We start from the raw sequence: 21,441 nt of genomic DNA on the forward strand, positions 1-21,441 counted from the left end.
TAACCGATCCTTGGGGAACACCATCAGTCTGGGCACAGGTTGACGAGAAAATTCCATTAGCAAAGACTTTTAATGTCCTTGAAGTTAAGAAATTCCGAATAAAATGAAATATATGTCCGGAGATATTTAGTGAAGTTAGTTTATTTAGAATTGACTGTCTACTGACAGAATCAAAAGCACCGTCGATATCAAATATAGCTGCAATGACCTCTTGTTTTTTATTAAGGGCAACAGAAATATGGGATTGGAGAAGAACCAGATTGTCTTGGGTCGATCTATGTTTTCGGAATCCCGACTGTTCTTTTGAGAATAAATTATGTTTATCGAGAAACCATAGAAGCCGCTTATTAACCATCTTTTCTAATAATTTGCACATGGTACAAGTAAGTGATATGGGCCGGAAAGAGTTCGGGGAGGTAACATTTTGCTCAGGCTTTTTAATAGGAATTATCGTAGAAGTACGCCATTGGCTAGGGAATTGATTGGTGATCCATATAAAATTGTAAATTTCTAGAAGCTTGCGTAAACCTGTATTGGAGAGTTTTTTAAGAAATATGTACGGGATGTCATCGGGACCGGAGGCAGTATTTTTGCAGCTACTGAGGGCTGAGGTAAGCTCTAAGAAGGAGAATGCGCAGTTAAGAGAGGTGATATCTTGCGTTATAGTCGTAGAGCATGGGTAGGTAGTTTTGTCTATAGAGGGTGGTGTGAAGTTAACTTTACATTTAAATTTTGATTCAAAGGTTTTGGCCAGAATGTTGCTGATTTCTTCATTTTCACTCACTATTTTATTGTTATATAAAAGAGTCGGAATTTTTAAATTGGAATTGTTACGTTGAATTTGTCTTATTTTATTCCAAAGTTGGGTGGGACTTGTATTAACATTTATGGAAGACACATAGTTTCTCCAGGAACATTTTTTACTTTGCTTTATAATATATCTAGCCTTGGCTCTGGTTCTCTTCAGATTGATAAGGTTCTCTTGTGTTTTATGACTACGATAAAAATTAAGTGCTATTTTTTGTTGTTTTATAGCACTTTCACAGCTGGAGTTCCACCAGCTGGACAGTTTTTTGTTTAGGACAGATATTATTTTTACCAATGTGCTGATGAGCAGCTGAAAGTATAGCATCTGTAATCCTCAGTATGTTATTGTTTATATCATCTGTGAGAGATAATTCCGATAGGTTGGACTTCGTTTGAGACGTATAACTAGTCCAGTCGGCAGAGTTTAAGCGCCAATACCTTCTGGATAAAGTATCATTTTGGTTAGGGATACTGGAGGATATGATAATAGGATAATGATTGCTATCATATAGATCATTAGCGGTATGCCAATTTAGTGAAGGGGCAAGTTTGGGGTCACTAAAGCTAAGATCAATACATGAGAAGGTGCCAGATGAGAAATTCAAGTGTGTATTTGATCCAGTATTTAGTAAGCATGAGCCAGTACAATTGATCACGTTTTCGATGGTTTTTCCCTTTCCCATGGTATGGATCCCCACATTGTATTATGGGCGTTAAAGTCACCTACAAGAATGTATGGTTGGGGGAGTTGAGAGATTAGGTTGAAAAGTTCTATTTCTTTTAAAGGATAATTAGGAGGAATATATAAGTTGCAAATAGTAAGATTATTTGGGCACCAGGTGGAAACTGCAATAGCCTCAAGATCTGTAGCGATTTGGAGAGGGGAGGCAAATAGTTCACTAGAAATGAAAATAGAGGTGCCACCGCTAGCTCTCGCGCAGTTGGTGCGAACATAATGATATCCTTCATAGTTTTTTAATTTAGGGAGTTTATCTATTTTAGAGTTGGTTTCTTGTAAACACAAGATTTCAGGGCGCATATCTGATATTAATTGTTGGATTCTTTCCAGGCGAGGAAAAAATCCATCACAATTCCATTGAATAATTTTGAATGGGGACTTAGGGAGTTAATAGTTTAGGGTGTTCATCATCTGTTTGATTATCCGAAGAAACGCTTTTGTTATCAGATAGATCCTCAGGATTAAGTTGTCTTTTAAGTTTTCTCTGGAGTCGAGTGAGACGGTTTTTCAGAGATCGCTCTTTTGTTTCGGCATAAAGAAGTGATAAATCATTTAACAGTCCTTGGATATTAGGAGTAAATTCTAAAGCATCGTTGAGAGGATCAGAACTACCGTACGAGTTTTCTAAAAATGCCGTTAACTGGATTTCAGAGAGCGTGAGATTGGACGGATTGTTCTTATAAAGGTTCTGAATAGAGATTTGAGAATTGAGAGTGAGTTTATGATTTTCGGTGACTAGCGTTTTAGGTTTTTTCTTACAAGGCTTAGTTGTGTTGTGTGATGTTTTATATGATGGGGGGGGCATTTGGTTGTCTGTTGGTAATGGAGATTCTGTGGGGGATAGCTGGCTGGGGGTGTCAACATTACTGTCAGAGGATATAGCTCTTTTTTGGCCATGAGATGAGTGAGGAAGTGTAGAGTTAGATGGTGATTCAGCATTAGTTTGATCAGATATTGATAAATTATTCGACAGAGGTTCAGAAGATAACCGGGGGGAAGAAGAGGTACCGCTGAGTGAAGTAGAAGCTGGTAATTGTGGTAGTGAAGGAGAGTGGGAGGATATGTCATTTTGAGGTTCAGACGGTGTGGGATTGGTGCAAGAGTCAGCAGTATGTCCACTCTGTTTACAGAGAAAACACACCAATTTATCAGTAGAGACAAATATACGATACGGGGTACCATCGTGAGTAATCAGAATCGAGGTTTCTATGCTAAAGTTATCATTTTCAGGGATGACATAAGTAATTCTACGGAAACTCATGATATGAGCGTATTCATCTCCTTGCGCGCCACATTTCACAAATGAAACAGGAGAAGCTATTTGCAGTCCGATGTCCTTGAGAGCATTTTCGATAACAGAGTGTGGGATAGTAGGGGATACATTCGATATTAAAATGCGTTTAGCTGGTGAAATTAGTCTTCGAATAGGAATTATTGTAGAGTTGATGCAAATGTTCTGGTGACTTTTGAGAAGATCATCTAAAATTGCTGTTGAGGAGAGATATATGCAAATACGGTTGTTAGAAATTCTTGATGCGAATGTAATGTTTTTTGGGGAAACGATATCTCCTATAGATTTTATGTATTCGAATAAAACGGTGTTGGGGATAGAATGCATAATAATTGCTTGCTCGCGTTTAGGAAAAGTAAGGGGAGGAGGCTTTGTTAACGTTGCATCAACATATGATTTTGGACCATGAGATGAGTTTTGATAAGATAAAGATGATTGGGTTATTTTATTCAATGTACTCATTTTTGCTAGTAGCTCTGGATACCAAAGCTACAAGTTTCAGGTTCAGAAAGGAATAGGCGTCCGAGAAGGACCCTGTGGAATAAATAGTAGGAAAATAACAGTTACCTTTTGCACTCCTACGACACTGGTGGATTTCTTGTTTTATTTGCAGTCAATAGTTTCACAAAATAAAATAAATAAACGGTCGCAAATTGAATTTTAATGATCACATGTTGATATTTGGTTTTTAATAGATTTCAGTAGAATAAAAACGTTAATATGAAATTAGCACGAAGATAACAATATTTATCCAGATAGAACAATATGCGTGTGCACTCGTCGGCTACCCGAATGAGAATTATGTTGTATTTGTTTCCTTTAAGTCAATTAAAAAGATACTCCCATAATCCCAAATTATTATAGCCATCACTTTTTTGGTAATTTTGCTTTTTTTTGAGACATATTCTCCTCTCCATGCTTTTGCTCTGCGCTAGAAATTTGAGGCACACTCCTTGTGTTAATTTGTCTTATTAAAATGCTCATTTAAGATCCTTAGAACACTTGTTTTAGCAAAAAAAGGTCTGTGATGCAATTTCTTCCACTAATTTAATGTTTTCTGAAGTACTTACCGTCAGAGGACCTCCCACATTTGATCATTTTCTCCAGAGAACCAACCAACAAACTCATTTGAAAGTGATGGACACAAGTTACCATAAACATGCTCCATTTTCTTTTATACTTGCGTTGGTGTTAGAAACTATTTATAACAAAGCAATACTCAATTTGAGACATTTTTCAAAACAACTCTACTATGATAAAACATATATGAACATCGATATTAGTTATGAAACACCTTGATACCTAACGTCATTTTTAACGAGAGGAAATTGTAGTGCCGATGACGAATTATTCTAAAGGTCGAAATATACTCAAGTTTTGAAATATAACAACACTAATGTGGATATGTATGTGTTAACAGATACTTAGAACAATAATATCTTCAACGACTTTCGACGTGGATTAAACCAACAGCACTGTGCAGATTAACTCGCTTCGACTTTTGGTGATGAAGCACCATCTCCAGCTACCATGTTTCGCGGGTTTTCCGAATTCAATTGTTGTCGAATTTTGCTACAAGATGAATTTCGTGAAGGTCGTTCAAAATCATCTATTGTGTCAAAAAACATCGATGCTGTGCTTAAACTGATATTACAAGATCGTCATGTGACTTACCGCGAGATTGAGGCATACTTATACATTATAAAAAAGGCTGTGTCGATGAAGGCAAAAAATCGCGGTGCCTCAAAAGACGTCTATCAGATCATAACAGGCGACGAATAATGGATCTATGCATATGAAGTTGAAACTTAACAATAATCGGTTGTATGGCTCTTTCAAATCCAACAAAAGTTGTTTGCGCATAAATCACTTCGAAGCAAATGGTCGCCTATTTTTTCGAAATAACTGGACAGGTCACCTCTGTTCCATTAGAGCAAATTAAAACGGTCAATTCTGAATGTTATATTAGTATTTGTTTGCCAGAAGTATTCGAAAACATCAGGGAAACTAATCGTAGAAGACGGATCTTTCCCCAACACCAAAATATCGATATTTCATCCGCCGTAAAGTTAAATGTTTTGGAGGTACCTCAATCGGAATGGAAACAATTGATTCAAACGCATGCAAAAGTGTATTGAAGTAAATGGAGAATATTCATATCCAATATTTTTTTCTATTTGTCTACCTTGTGGGTGAAGATGTTGAAGAAGGTATAAAAATAAATGGGGTGATCTTAAACAACCTCCGGTACGCCGATGACAATATCCTCGTAGCTGACTCAATGGAAGGTTTACAAACGTTATTAAATCAAATGGTTCATAAATGTTGGGAGTATGGAATAAAACTTAATACCAAAAAGACTAAGTACATGATCATCAGCAAAAATCCAGTAAACGATGGTGACCACTCAACAGAAATAAAATGTCGCATTGAGAAAGCTAGAGCAGCATCCATTAGACTAAAAAATATCTTGTGTAGTCACGATCTAAGTTTACAGCTTCGCTTCATGGTATTAAGATGTTACGACTTTTCTAATCTTTTGTATGGTGTGGAAGCATGGACACTGACGGAAGCAACTCTTGAAAAGCTGGAAGCTTTTGAAATGTGGATATATATGTATGCTCCGAATCAGCTGGCAGGATAGAATGCGTAATAGCGACGTTATGGTGCAAATGAGAAAGGAGAGAGAGATTGTAAGATCTGTTAAGACCAGAAAATTATCTTCGCACATGTAATACACAATCCTGAATCTTATCATCTAGGGAAAAATAGAGGGAAAACGAAGTCATGGAAGAAGAAGAACATCATGGTTGAAAAATTTAGGTCAGCGGTTTGGTCAGACAACTAGTTAACTCTTCCGAGTTGCAGTGGACAAAATGATCGCCAACGTCCGATAACGGACTCGGCACTATAAGAAGAAGAAGAATTTGTCTATCTAAAGACTTAAATTGCGACCCTCGTATATCGAAAATTGGCACAATTCCAATAAACTCAACCCCAAACCTACAGAGAAAAATGTCCGACAATTTCCTTTTCTCCCAAAAAACTATAACATCGAACTCTAGCAAACATTTCTATGTTCTAAAATCTTTTTCCATTCCTAGTAATATAATCCACGGACATTTTTTTTTATATTATTAGTGAATGTTAATATTGACGGAATGGTAGATTTTAATTGAGTTAATCAAAAGTGCGATGCAGGCAACCGTATCAACCGACCGAACCACCAAGTATACCAACCAACCAAACCAATTCAGCAGATGTCTGATCAAATTACCACGGCGAGAGAGGAGGCGCGGAAGCCATAGACTAGAGGTGATTATTTGATATCCCGGCACAGCGACGGAGTTGAAAAGGATAAATATAAAAAGGAAATTTTTCAAAATAAATATATAATGTGGTGAAACTACTCTTACAATAGATAGAGAATTCTCGATTTTGAGGTTTGTCCATAAAATAAGCTTCCCAAGGAGATGCGGACGATAGGTACGCTGTTAGGCGGGATTTAGCGTGTTACTTAGACCCCTTTCTTCTATTTCCAATCTAGACGAGCTGTCTGCAATATTATTGTCTTGGTAGTCGTGAAAGATGGAGCTTCCAGATTCTCAGATGCGAAGTATGTTCTGTGATTCGTTTTTTGAGAGCGAAAATCTTACTTTCGGTGGACATTCATTAACAACTGTGTAAGGTGTATGGGGGAAAGTCTATGAGTGCATATGGTACAGAGAATCCAAAGACGGACGTATAGACGTCCATGGCAATCATCGTTTCAATACGAAGTGATTGCGAAAGTGATTGGTTTGGGACCTCAACGAGATTATTTCTGATATCATCAAGTCCTGCTTTCACAAATTTTGGGAAACCACCTAGGATTTGCCAAGGTTTGTGCAAGATAAGTCTCGAACATGCTGACGGATGAGAACAAAATTTTTATTTTTTGCCTGAATTGAAGACGCACTTGGTAAGGACACATTTCACAAATGACGAAGAGCTGAAACTCAGGCATAAAGAAGATGGTACTCGGCATGCAAAAATAAACGGCGATTTATGACGAAAAGTGGATGGAAGTTTAAGCTTTACAAATATGTATTATTCAATACTAATAAACATGTTTTTCATTGTTAAAATTTATTGGGAACCTGATTTTCGGGACAAGCCTCGTAGTTTAAAGTGATGTTCAGGTAGCAAATACGACAAAAAGTTATTGAAATAAGTTGTTTGGAATTAACACCTAGTGGCTTATAACGAATTTCGAAATCAGTTGCCAACAATAGTTTTCTATTTTTATTATAATTCAAGTTGTTTGTTAGCCAAACCTTTGACAAGGTTTAGCAAACAGCATTGGTTTTCAAAATCAAGCAGTATCTTTCCATTACGTACCTGAAATTGGAACCTTGTTATGAAAAAATACCTGAAAAGTCCGGTTCTGCTTGGCCGATTTTTCCTAAACTTGATTTCATTTTTTGCTTTTGCTCAACAATACAAAATTATAACTTTCAAATAATTTAATTAGCAATGTGAGTCCAAGAGGACGTTGATCAGTAAATGTGTAGAGCGAGGTTCTAGGCCGACAAATAATTTTTTTAATGAGACAGTTAATGGAGAAAGATATTTAGAATTTTTTAGAAACGAATTGCCACTTTCAGACATACCCTTAGCCGTTAGTTGCGACATGATGATTGCGCGGCACATTATTCCATGTTTTAGATTATGGAATTGGAATTGCACGTTTCTTAATATGGTCACCCAGATCTCCAGACCTAACTTTCTTATATTTTTATTTGTGGGACCCAAAACATCTCGTTTACACCGAAGTATTTCAACGGCAAAAATTCAAAGTGCTGTTCTATCCTCCTGCCAGCAACTGATTTCATGTATAGAAAATGATGGACGATATTTTGAACATTTGGTTTATTTAATGATTTGTTATCATTTTACAATAAAAACCTGGAAGTGACAGTGGTAAACGAAGGAGATGAAACCAGTAAATCAATGAAAGTCTGGCGAGAGGGAACAAAACATTTGGAGCCTAAGGAAGACTATTAAGATTCAAACACAATTCAAGAGCAATCAAGGTACGTATTTACAAGAGAGTTATACACCCAACGGTGCCAATGGGAGAGAGTGTAGGGCCATGAACAAAACAGAAGGAAACAAACTAAACCTATGGGACGAAGATAGTTGGATGAGAAGATCCTTATAAGGGAGAGAAGCAACGAAAAGGTAAAGAGGGCGTCCACGGAAAAAATGGATAGAAGGATGTAGAGAAGAATAGAGTTAGCTGGCGTGAAGCAGCCATGAACAAACTGTTTCTAAATCTTCTTGATCTTAGATCTCCACTTTTTTTTTTAAATTTTTTAAAGACAAACAAAAATTTGACGTTTCGACCTGTTGCTGTCTTCATCAAAATATGCCTTGACACTGACAATTTGCGGATTTATATTAATCAAAAGATGACCTCCATCATGATTATCAAAATAAGAATAAAAACAAGATAGAACTTTGTTCTGATAAGAAAAATTAATTTTTCCTTAGTTTTTACGTCTCAAAAATACATAACAGCTATCAATCAAATTATTCGTACTCCTATTAAGATTTACAAAATAGAGCTGTAAATTCCACTTAAATTTTTTAGAATTTTTTTTATCATTGATCCCGTTTTTATGAATGTGAACTATTTCTAAAATTTCTCCTTTTCGTGATTCCGTTTCAAGAATTTTTGAATCTACATAATTGAATTTACGTTTTTTGTTGATATTTCGTGGTTCGTTAATGCAGTTTAATTTTTTTTATGGAGAAAACAACTACTTTCCTGGCTAATGCCTCGACGAATATTGAAATACATCTCCTCTAAAAAGCGTGACGTCTATCGATTTTTTTATCTATATTAACATCCCCAATGGCTCGCAATTGCGAGGAAAGGTTTGTAACCACTGACTAGTTTCGACGTTATTACTTCTCATTAGAGTGGTTTAACAACTCGCCGTCGGGCTTGATATATTTTACACACCACATTTACCATCGGAATCTATATTATCGGCGACTACGCTAGATTTCTACCTGACAAGTGGTGCGCAGTTGTAAGTGAGGATGGCGCCAGTTAGCGTTCACTGACAATTGTTTAACTACATGATCCGAATAGCGACGCTCTTCAGTTCAGGTCTCAAGCTCGAACGGCTGTTAAACTACTCTCATTAGACGTAATAACGTCGAAACTAGTCAGTAGTAAAATCTCTCCTTACAATTGCTAGCTATTGGGGATCTTGATATCTACAAAAAGGGCGATTGATATCACGCTATTCATAGGAGTTGTAATTCAGTATTCCTCCAGACATTAGCCAGGAAAGTAGTTGTTTCTCCTTTGAGGAACGGCTGAAAACATTTTCGAAATATTAAATTATTTCTGTAATGAGCTACTGAAATTACACAATAAGGGAGATAATGGAAGTCTGACACACATTAATCAATGACATTAAAACCAAACAACTAATATGGTTTGGATATGTACAAAGAATGCTAGAGAAGGGGAAGACTAAGAAGAAGCTGGAGAAAGGACATAGATAAGGAAATGCAGGGGAGATAACCAACAGAAGATCTATGTCAGGATAGAGACAGATGTCAGTTAGATATCGAAAGACGTCAACGAATGTTGTAAATCAAATTGAAACACAAGATTTGCACAATTTGAGAATAAATATTTTGTGAGTTACCCAGGCGAAACGGCCAACTTGTCACATGTTTTAGAATGGTATCTTCAAATAACTTAGAATTTACATAACCACATATGGAGACGTAATTGCCAGAAGAAGTTTGTAACTGACTAGTTTCGACGTTAGTACGTCTTATCAGAGTGGTTTAACAACTCTCGTTCGGGCTTGAACCCTAATTGAACACAACGTCAAATCCTCACTACTTTTACTTTTATGCTTCCATTTAAATATGTTTAGAAAAATATAATCTAAAATATATGAAACAATGTCCTCTAGAATTCACGTTGTTAACTGAATTACTTAGAAAATGTTTATTTTGTATTGCTGAACAAAAGCTCTTTCAAAGAGAATAAAGATTATAAAAATCGGCTAAGCAGAACAAGGCCCCCAACTCTTATACGAAGAGGTAGATCAAAATTTTTGAAATAAAATATACGCAGAATTTGTTCTTTAATTTGAAGAATTCGATTAAAGTGCCAAGTAAATTTGAAAAAAAAATTGCTTTTTTAAATTTATATTTTCGGATACGTCCTCTAGTGGTTCCCCGTATTTCTCGGGGCCACTTTTATCACAATATTATCTTCCCTTGAAACTGTAATATAATCCGCGACGGCGGTTCTTAGTTACCCACCCGGTTACTAAATTGTTTCTGTAACGACACTGTGTCTGTTTATTTGATATCCTAACAGTGTGATGAGCTCGGGATATGAGCAAGGGGATGTTTTTATTTTTTGGTTCATTGTTTTTGTTAAATTGTGCAACGAGGTAGAAACGAGACTGAGGAAATTTTGAAAGGTATCTCGTTACATGTTCGATGGAGTAAACGTAAATAAAATAACTGGAAAGAGAGAAATAATATACCCAAGTCTATAATTATATGGAATAGAAAATTCAATAAATATGTGAAAATACCGGTGTTACTACGAGGGTTGCATGAAAAGTTTTTAAAACTTCCATATAATAGTTGCGTCCTGTTCTAACGAACATCCTTTTCTGCAACTAAAACATTAAGGTTAACAAACAGGAAAAAGTCGCTGGAGGTCAGATCAGGTAAATACGCTTGCGCCAATATATTTCCCAGCTTACATTAGTGACAGGTTAACAGGCTAACGAAAACTCGATTTAAGAGCCACGTCCGCCTGTCGAGTGTCGAGGTCCTCCAAAAACTGCTCTAGGTGGGATTATGTTGGACAGCTCGGAAAAGCATCTGCCGATGGAGTATCGATAAAACAGGGTCAAATCAGCGACTTTTCTTCTATGCTCTAAGCTGTCTAAGTTTCTGGTTCACTCTGGATTGCCTATAAGGCGGAATGCTCTCTTTTCTATTAGCTACTAGCAATGTGCTAATAATATTCCAAATATGGACCTTGTAGAGGATTAGAAACTGTGGCAGAGTATTTAGCTTTTTGATCTTAAAGAGGGCTCCTAGTTTGAGTGAAACTGCCTTAGTTAATTCGGCTATGTTACAACGCAAGGACATATTACTTCCAATCTCAACATCCAACAAGCGAATTTGTGGTGATTGTTATTTTTTATGTCCAAGCAGGACCAAATCCTGAGCTGTAGTGTCAGCCTTCTTTGTAACTACTGCAGCTGCATCTTCGGAGAAGCGGCGGGTTTGCAGTTTGTCGAGTAGATCGTTGATGTAAAAAAAGAGAGTAGGTAAAAAGATACGTCCCTGAAGAACACCAGCTTTGACCTCGACCCTTTCTAAGCCGTTTTGATGGTCGCAGACTCTAGATTTGCTGGGACTAGAGCGATCAGACGGTAGTTGTTGGGAATCGTCATTTTTCCATTTTCTAGGAAAGGTTGAACCCAAGCAATTTTCAATCTGCTTGGTAGAGACCTTTTCTATATGATAGAGAAAAGAGTTTGCATAGCAAACTTGTTAATTCAGCTGCGTATTTTTTCAATTCCATTGGTAGTATTCCATCGGAGCCATATCCAAACCTTTTTGTTTTCTTCCTGGCATCGATGAGCCAGCTCTAGGAATGCTGGGTGGTAATTTTCCCCGCGAATAGACAGTCGAATTTGAGACAAAGATGCGACTTAACAAGTCCGCTGATTCTTTTGAGATCACTGCGATTGACCCAACTCCCATACTTAACGGTGGAAATTTAGATTTACAAAAGCCTTGGGTGACTGCTTTTGTTTCAGACAAGAAAGTCCTTGATCCATTTGGGTTACTGAAGAGTTTATTTTTCACTTTCTCATTATAGCGTTTCTTGCAAGCATGTGCTTGCAGGTATTTCTCGAGACAACAACATTTGTACGGTTTTCGGTACTAAGATTTGAGCGTCATTTGATTTAAGCAGCATTTTTGTTACAAAGCCCTTTAAGGAGTAAGAAATTTAGGCTTCCATACTTGGCAATATTACATCCGAAATCATTGGAATTGAAACAAACATCATTCCATGGAAACATCCTTTTAGTCGGCCGATCTATAATTCCAAACTTTACATGGTTTACTTGGATCCTGAGATTGAATTTCAAGTTCACACATTGCTGTAATTAGTTTTCATCTGATGTTTCTAGGTCTGGGAGTGATAGTGGGCATCCATTCCGATTCAGACTAGTTTGATATGACCCGTAGGGTCATGGTCATTCCCTTAAAATATAATTAATTCTGATTAAGTTGAGTTTGTACTTTGAATGCCCACTTCGTCTTATCTGTTGTCTCTTTTCGGCGTTCTATCGCTGCATAAGGCAAATAAAACTCTATTTCTACATCGAAGCTTCCCGTAATTTTGGTCCTTTATCCCCTTCCACAGGTAAAAGATTTCTTATGTGAATTTCCAAATGTAGGCGTTTGCCACCATTTGCATTATGTATATGAAATTTCGTCATTTAGTGTACTTAAAAATTATTCTAAATCGTTGAGCTATATAGTAGACTGATATGAATATATGAGGTTTTTCACAGAAATATCCAGGTTTAGTTCAGGTACTTCTACAAGACAATGCTAAACCACATACGCGGCATAACATGGAAGACCTTAGCGGAATAGAAAGCATTTACTGAACATTGGGAACCTGTATTATATACGAGACACCCTTTATAGATAAAATAAACTTACCTATCTTTATGTTCTGCAGCCCTATCTCGTTGTCTTCGATTTTTGAACCAATTGGAAACTTGTGTTGTAGTTAAACCAGTAGCTTCGGCCAATTCCCTTTTTTCCCTTGGACTTGGGTAGGGATTATGAGAATACCAGTCTCTTAAAACGCTTCTAGATTTTTCTTTGAAGCAATAACTAGTTTCTTCCCCATCCCATATCGTCCTGGGCAGAGGAAATTTTCGCCTCACTCTGTATTTTCCTACAGCTCCTAGCGGTCTACCTGAATATATGCACATTATATTTTATAATAAACCAAATAATATTTTGTCTTACTTAACTTAATTTTTGATATTTTGAGAAAAAAGTATTTAACTAGGAAAACATGGATAGAACATAGGAAACAGTCGGATCCACGAAAAGATAAATGTTGAACATAAAACTGGCAGACAGGAAAAGAGCCAATTGGATTCGAAGCAAGATTTATGTAAAGAATGTCTCTAGATATGTGGCAAAGTTAAAGACTAAAAGGATTGATATTTATACATTGGAGATCGTGAAATTACAAGAGGAAGACCATAAATGTGTTGGTCAGACGTTTTGGAAAAGCTTGTTGTATCCAAAAGTACGTAAATTTCCAAAGATATAGAGGATATATGAAGCTGATTAAATGGGTAGGATAATAATTACTTACCCCTTAGTCTTTCTGCTTCGATGTAATGTGCTTTCAACCACAACGCTTGTAGTTTAGCGTGATTGTGGGGACTAAACGTGTGACTTTCTAGTATCTTATATAATTCTTTGAAATTACCTCTATGAAATGCTACTATAGCCTTAGCTTTTAAAACCGATTCATTATTATGTAGTTTATCACATGCCGGTAATGACCACAAAAATCTTCCTAATCTTTCAACGTTGCCGGCTTGTTGCAATACCTGGAAATAAAAGAAAATCGTGAGAAAAATAACGTTTAACATACCACGTAATTTCGCAACGCAGTTGACAGTGAACGACGTTTATCTTCAAATGCAATCGTTCAAAACTCAACTGCAGTCATAACTCACTACCTCAAGATTGTGGTATTCAAATATTCAGTGTTGTCAGTTCTAACTCCTCTAGATTCGTGTCAATTCAAAATATACATAGTAACCCTCGTATAAAGCTTACGCTGAACGTTGTGGAATTTAGATAAAAATTTACGCGCACATAAACTTTGGATTCTGCTGTCTGCTGCTAACGACCGTAAACTGGTTCCAGAAGAAAAGGTACACTCCCAAGAGAGATGACCGATTGTCAGCATATCGCCGAGGAATCGAGTCCAATAAAAGCTCAAATTAAAGCAAGGAGTTGCTATGAGTTCATAGACAGTCAGGAGAAGACTTAAGGAAGCTAAGTTTGAGCAAAAAAGGCCAGTTTCTGGCCCCAAATTAACTCCAGTCCATCAAGACCGTCTGCGATTGGAATGACGAACTCCGGCTCCGGTCTCTTCTCAGACGAAAGTAGGTTGTGCCTGCATGGTAGTGATAGAAGAGTACGAGTCTACATAAGACCTGGAGAAAGATTCATGCAGTATTGCATTTAAGAAAATATGGCTTCTAGAGGAGGTTCAGTTCAAGCAAAAACGTTTTTGAACAGTCAAAACATCGAATTGATGGGTAATCCGCCGTACAGTCCTTGCTTGGCACCCAATGATTCCTTCTTATTCCCACATATAAAAAAAACTGCGACGTCAACGTTTTTCTACACCTGAAGAAGCGGTTGATGCGTGCAAATCACATGTTTTGGAGGCAACTCAATCGGAATGGAAAGACCTGGAGAAAGATTCATGCAGTATTGCATTAAAGAAAACATGGCTTCTAGAGGAGGTTCAGTTCAAGCAAAAACGTTTTTGAACAGTCAAAACATCGAATTGATGGGTAATCCGCCGTACAGTCCTTGCTTGGCACCCAATGATTCCTTCTTATTCCCACATATAAAAAAAACTGCGACGTCAACGTTTTTCTACACCTGAAGAAGCGGTTGATGCGTGCAAATCACATGTTTTGGAGGTAACTCAATCGGAATGGAAAGACCTGGAGAAAGATTCATGCAGTATTGCATTAAAGAAAACATGGCTTCTAGAGGAGGTTCAGTTCAAGCAAAAACGTTTTTGAACAGTCAAAACATCGAATTGATGGGTAATCCGCCGTACAGTCCTTGCTTGGCACCCAATGATTCCTTCTTATTCCCACATATAAAAAAAACTGCGACGTCAACGTTTTTCTACACCTGAAGAAGCGGTTGATGCGTGCAAATCACATGTTTTGGAGGTAACTCAATCGGAATGGAAAGACCTGGAGAAAGATTCATGCAGTATTGCATTAAAGAAAACATGGCTTCTAGAGGAGGTTCAGTTCAAGCAAAAACGTTTTTGAACAGTCAAAACATCGAATTGATGGGTAATCCGCCGTACAGTCCTTGCTTGGCACCCAATGATTCCTTCTTATTCCCACATATAAAAAAAACTGCGACGTCAACGTTTTTCTACACCTGAAGAAGCGGTTGATGCGTGCAAATCACATGTTTTGGAGGTAACTCAATCGGAATGGAAAGACCTGGAGAAAGATTCATGCAGTATTGCATTAAAGAAAATATGGCTTCTAGAGGAGGTTCAGTTCAAACAAAAACGTTTTGGAACAGTGAAAACATCGAATTGATGGGTAATCCGCCGTACAGTCCTTGCTTGGCACCCAATGATTCCTTCTTATTCCCACATATAAAAAAAACTGCGACGTCAACGTTTTTCTACACCTGAAGAAGCGGTTGATGCGTGCAAATCACATGTTTTGGAGGTAACTCAATCGGAATGGAAAGACCTGGAGAAAGATTCATACAGTATTGCATTAAACAAAACATGAATTTTAGAAGAGGTTCTTGGAAGGTTTGGGCGGGCATTTCAATGGAAGAAAATGGAAGGTTTTTATTAAAACTGGCGGTGGAGCGAGGTGTTGGTGATAGAAAAAGAATGGAAGCTACAGATTTAAGTCAATTTTTTTGCTCACGAGTGTAGTTTTGTTTTCGTTGGGTTCGGCAGTGTTTAGGGTGTCTAGGAGGAGCAAATTATCATTCAACTTTTATTTCATCATTTCACGCCTCATTTATTTATTTATTTTTTATTTTTCTTTCTTCACCCATGTTTTGTTCCGTAAATCTATTTCATTGCTGTGAACATTGCATCCTACTGGTAATATTATATAGTTCACACACACATTCTAGTCCAAACCAAGCTTCCTACCACTATCACATATGATGCGAGTCGCTCTTTCTTCTACATTCATAGGTTTAGTGTCAGGTTATTCCCTTTACTCATTATATTTGAACTTTTTATTTGTTGTTTTCGCAACCCGAAAATAGCAAATCCCTATAATAGACGGTCCCTCCTCATGTCTTTACTGCTGGTCAGGGGCTGCTACTCTAAAATCTATGACAGTTTTTATTGAAGCTGTTTCCAAGGATATATAAAAACGAGGACGACCTTTTTTAAGGATGATTATGGTATTGGTATTTACGAATACTAAAACCTATCAAACAGTAGATTTATTTTATGATTGAGTACCAGTAAAAGTAAAAAAAATGTTTATAATTTAGTTTTTAATGTAAATTACGTTCAAATACTGTTATTACTTAAAAAAATGACCCTCGTATATTATAAATTTCACTTTTCCTAACAAAATTTATTACTTCTTAGTGGTTAAACGTGTTTAATTAAAAAAAATATATAAGGTATGATAAATAATTTAAATATTTGTCGTACCAGCAAATTTTACTCCCTTTCAAGAGTATCAGTTTACGAAAAATGTTATAAAAAAATTTTGGAACGCTTAATTAAAAGAGGCGACTCGGCAACAAACGAGATTTCAAGAAATTCAGCATCAGCATCGAGCCCACACAACAAACACGTGCAAGTTACTCGTTCGTGCACATTTTCAAAACTCATTTATCAAGTCTCTTAATGTGTTACATATTTTCTAATTCCTGTTAACCATTAAGCTTTAAAAATTTATTTGTAAGGTAGTTATTACGCCATATATTATTTTTCTCCCCAAAAGCTTTAATAAAACAAAAAACAAAATTAAAATCATTGGGGATGGAAGTTTTCTGATAATAATTTTAGGTTAGGGGCTTAGGGAATTGTGACGACAACTTACTAGAATATACGGAAATATAAACTTAGGGACTCGTGGACCTCATTACATTCTTTTTTTTTTTGGTTAACATAATTTTTTAAACATGTTTGAAATTAATAATTCTACAGCTTTTTAGATTTAGCTAAACATGCTGAAATTTTGGGTCGGTAAATCTTCGACTCTGAAAATTACCCCGATATACCATTAACATAGGCACTAACAAAAAAAGTATAAAAGAGAACTAATGAAGCCTACATCACAAGTTTTTTTCAAAAATTTCAGTTTGCGATCATTTGCGATCGGTTGGCGATAGAATGCGATGGCAACAGATCATTTTGCGACGCCGCCGTTTCAGCGTTATTCACTATAATGATTGTGTGCTCCAAGATAACCTAACCTCTGTTTGAACCCGATCTAAAAGGTGTGTGCTTCAGCGTGACTTTGCAGTACACCATCAATATCGTAAAAAACGTCGCAATGACAGCGTAGCCAAATGAACTATCGCTAAACGATCGCAAATTATCGCAAACTGAAATTTTTGAAAAAGCAAAATGTGAGCTCCTAGCTAGGTTAAAGTATCTTGTAGCACAGCATCATTATCGTAAATAACGCTGCAATGGCGGCGTCGGGAAAGGATCTGATGACGTAGCATTATATCGCAAAACGATCGCAAATTATCGCAAACTGAAATTTTTGAAAAAGCAAAATGTGAGCTCCTAGCTAGGTTAAAGTATCTTGTAGCACAGCATCATTATCGTAAATAACGCTGCAATGGCGGCGTCGGAAAAGGATCTGATGACGTAGCATTATATCGCAAAACGATGGCAAATGATCGCAAACTGAAATTTTTGAAAAAGGAAAATGTGAGTTCCTAGCTAGGTTAAGTTATCTTGTAGCACAGCATCATTATCGTAAATAACGCTGCAATAGCGGCGTCGCAAAAGGATCTGATGCATTCTATCGCAAAACGATCGCAATTAAAATTTTTGAAATCGATGTGTTCCAAGGTAAAGTAAACTGCAAAGCGTTGAACGATGTTTCCATCGCAGCCTTACAAGATGAACAGCGGAGTTTTGTTTTCTATCGTTTGATGGAGGAAAAAAGAGCAACGCCGTTTCCTTGGAGGCTCGTCGTTATCTGCAGCTGAACATACTGCAGAGATCTGTAGTTTATCTGATTGCCAGTTTGATTCCTTTTTGAATGGTTGAATTTTCCAAGCGTTTATACAGCAATTGTTTAATTACATTCTTAGCGAGTTTCTGCAAATATCTCCTCCTGAAGAGTTCCTTATTTTCTTCATTGAAAAGTTGCAAAACCATAGAATTGACGCCATTCCACATTCAACATTCCAAAAAAAAATTGTCACTGGCGCACTTTTTGTTCTCCTCCACACGCTGAACTCATGGTACAATTAATCAAATGTGCCGGTTTCCCTTTGGTAGAGATATAAAAGATGACTATTTCTCGTTTGCACTTTGGTGTATTATAGAGAGCAATATAACATTTCTTTCTCTTTAATGGTCGAGAGAGAATAATGATCCAAGTTTTTCAGATTTGGAATTCAAAAATTTTGTAGATATTTTCGTCTTGTAAGCCTTCCAATCGTATTTTAGTTTGAGTTTAACAAGCATTTTGTTTAACTTTGTCGGTTATTATATTACTATTTGTCCCATATATGGCAGTTTCTTTTTTGGGTGTAAGGAATTGCGTTCAACATGTAACTTGGATTCGTCCAACATAACAATTCTAAGCCATACCCAAATCATTGGTTCCCAAAACTATTTATTTCAGAGACCACTTTCGAAATTTTGCTGGATCCGTTGGACCCCTGCAGCTACATTACCAGTTTCCAAATCTCGATAAAAAGTGAAGATTAGATCTATCCATGGAAACTGGCGTTGTGGCTGAAATTCAACAACGAATCAACAGTTTCCGAAAAAAAGAAAAGGCTAGAATTGAGTTTTTTCGAAAATATATGACGAGAGTTCATAGATCACTTTCAAAATTTTGCTGGATCCGGTGGAATCCCTGTAACTACATTACTACCAGTTTACAAATCGTGAGAAAAACTGAAGATTAGATCTATCCATGCTAAAATTTTTGATATCTTTTTTTAAATGTCACTCTCAGCTCCTCATTAGTGCTAAGCTTGAGTAGCTCCTCTTGTAATATAACATTCTCCACTTCCGTTTCATCAAATTTATTTATTATCCATGGTGGTATCTCCATCGACAAAATATATTCAAATCTGATTTTGAAATCATCATGCAGGACAATCAAATGTTGAACATATGTCTGGATATCTTCATTTGTGACAAGTTTGAAAACTGAAAATTCGCACTAACCAATATTTTCCTTTCTTTTCAGAGCTGAAATTACATTCTTTGTTTTTATTAAATTGAAGCTGTGCCATTGTAATTGAAAGTTGAGGTCATTAAATTTTTTGAACAAATCTGTCCGCTTTAAAATTGATTTTTTTTTAAATCAGGATCTTTCGAGAAACTCTAAAACTGAGACAAAAAATGAATAAAATCTTTATAAACATGTACCTTTCGACAACCAGTCTGAACGTGCACGTTTGAACAAGCGTTGTGGAGGAGCGACGCGTTGTACTGAATATGAATTAAACAAGTTTCTACCAGTAACAGTCGCCGAGCTTCTTAAAATATTATCTGCCTATATTGATAGGAGAAGTCAAGCCCAAATTTTAGTTCTTCATTATCGAAACTAAATAAATTTCATGGACCCCCGCTTATGATTTTTGAGTCCTCCCGTTTCCCTGATGGTGCACTTTGGGAATCACGGTTCTTAATCCATATCGACGACAGTTTTCCAAAAAATTGTCACACAAATATCGAATCACAGCTAAACGATCACCATTTACCCTCTATTGCCTAGTGAGTTTATCATCAAAGCGCAAGAAAATATTCAGAAAGAGCCCTCGTGGTGAAGACATAGCAGTTCTGTGAATAGAAAATCCTATATCAGATGACCAAAGATATTCCAAATTTTTGTGTACACCAGACAAGTACAAGAGCCCTATATATAACCAACCATTTCTTTTTTACATGTAACGACTGTTTTACAATGTTATGTACCTGCTTGTCTATCTCTTCGTTGGTCCGTGGGATTATCTGTTTCATTATAGTATCATCAATAAGAAGTTTGAAAGTTTCTTCAGAATCCTAATATCTCAAGCAGCTCCCTTAGGATCAGGCAAATGTATGACAAGGTTTCTATCTGCAATCCTACCACGGCGTTCTGGTTCTTTGATGTGTCAAATAGATAGTGCCTATTCCATTGGCATTCCTCATTTTCATTGTCACCTTCGTTGTCTTCATTTTCTTTTATTACTATTAATATAATTTGTCCAATTTTCACGTGTTCGTTAAAGACAAGTTCGGTTCTGTTTATTCAAATTTATTTATTCAAATTTATCTTAAATCTATTAACCTCTTATTGTAGGTATCTGCCTTAACGATCGATAATCTATAGCCGCCTCACTTAAATTGGTTTCTCTTTGGTGAGAAAAGAAGTGTTTTGTTTTTTGGAATATTATAATCAATAAATCAAATAGAAATGAGCACGCAAGAGTCAACATCGGGTAGTTGTCAAGTTGATTGGAATCATTATCACTTTTACTATTTTGTTTTAGGATTTCTCGCTTTGGCGAACTTCTCGGAATTATAAATTAGGAGGGACGTTTAATTTTTCTTTTAAATAACGTAAACAATTTTTAATTTTAGAATGTTACGATAAAGGATACCGCTTTTCTTTTCTCTATGTCAATATTATTTTACGTCGTCATAGAAAATTTAACAAAAAAAATACATATTTACAGTTTTTATTACAAGGTGTTACTTTTGTAAATTTTCAACCACCGAAGCAACATTTCTCTCAAAAATAATCTACTAAGCTTAACTATTTATCGAGTTTCGATGGTTGATTTTGGATTATTAAAAAAATTGATTTAATTTTGATATGAATTATACTGGAATGTTCAATATTATCGGTGTTGTTTTGAACACTTTTAATTATGAGGTGAAGTACTCTCAAGTTAATATTTACGTAAATTTTCCTTGGTTTCTTCAATTGAAATAAAATTCAATATTCTATCTATATCCGCTAACAAAAAATTGATATACCAGGGCAACTTTTATACGAGGTCTGGCTATTAAATAACGAGATTGCGCGCCTAGAGGGCGCTTTAGACGGGTGGGGTAAAAAACGTGTAGTGCGTCATGTATCTAGATATCTTGTCTATGCACGTGCCCAAACACGTTTCCATCACTATTATAGTATTTGTGCAGTAGCTATTTGAAACGAACGTGTCTTTTATCGTGTCGAAAAATCAAACTCAAATTTCTCGTTAAATTGAAAAAAACTCTAACTGAGTGCTATAAATTGTTACAAGAGGCCCAAGGGGTCAATTATCTATCTCGTGCGCGTGTTTTTGAGTGGTGTAAGCAATTTAGTGAGAGAAGAGAGAGCACTGAAGATGACCAGCGCCAAAGTCAACTTGTGACTGTTTCAACTCCAGAAACCAAAATCAACCAAATTTTAATTGCAGATCGTCGAATGAGCCTCCGGATGATTGCAGAGGCTGCAAACGCCGATAAAGAAACGGTTAGAAAAGTTTTACACGAGGAATTACACATGACAAAAATCTAGGC

General features: G+C 36.4%; 1 protein-coding gene across 1 annotated transcript in view; it reads right to left on the reverse strand.

Moving 5' to 3' along the window:
- Positions 1-21,441, reverse strand: part of LOC130453365 (homeobox protein six1-like) — a 63,219-nt gene that overhangs the window by 19,508 nt on the left and 22,270 nt on the right. The window contains exons 3-4 of the mRNA XM_056793068.1: positions 13,297-13,537; positions 12,624-12,885 (exon numbers count right to left, since the gene is read on the reverse strand). Of these exons, the coding sequence (XP_056649046.1) occupies positions 12,624-12,885; positions 13,297-13,537 (503 nt within the window). The remainder of the gene's footprint in view (positions 1-12,623; positions 12,886-13,296; positions 13,538-21,441) is intronic.

Source organism: Diorhabda sublineata, chromosome 2 (genome assembly GCF_026230105.1).
Source record: "Diorhabda sublineata isolate icDioSubl1.1 chromosome 2, icDioSubl1.1, whole genome shotgun sequence".
NCBI classification, from domain to species: domain Eukaryota; kingdom Metazoa; phylum Arthropoda; class Insecta; order Coleoptera; family Chrysomelidae; genus Diorhabda; species Diorhabda sublineata.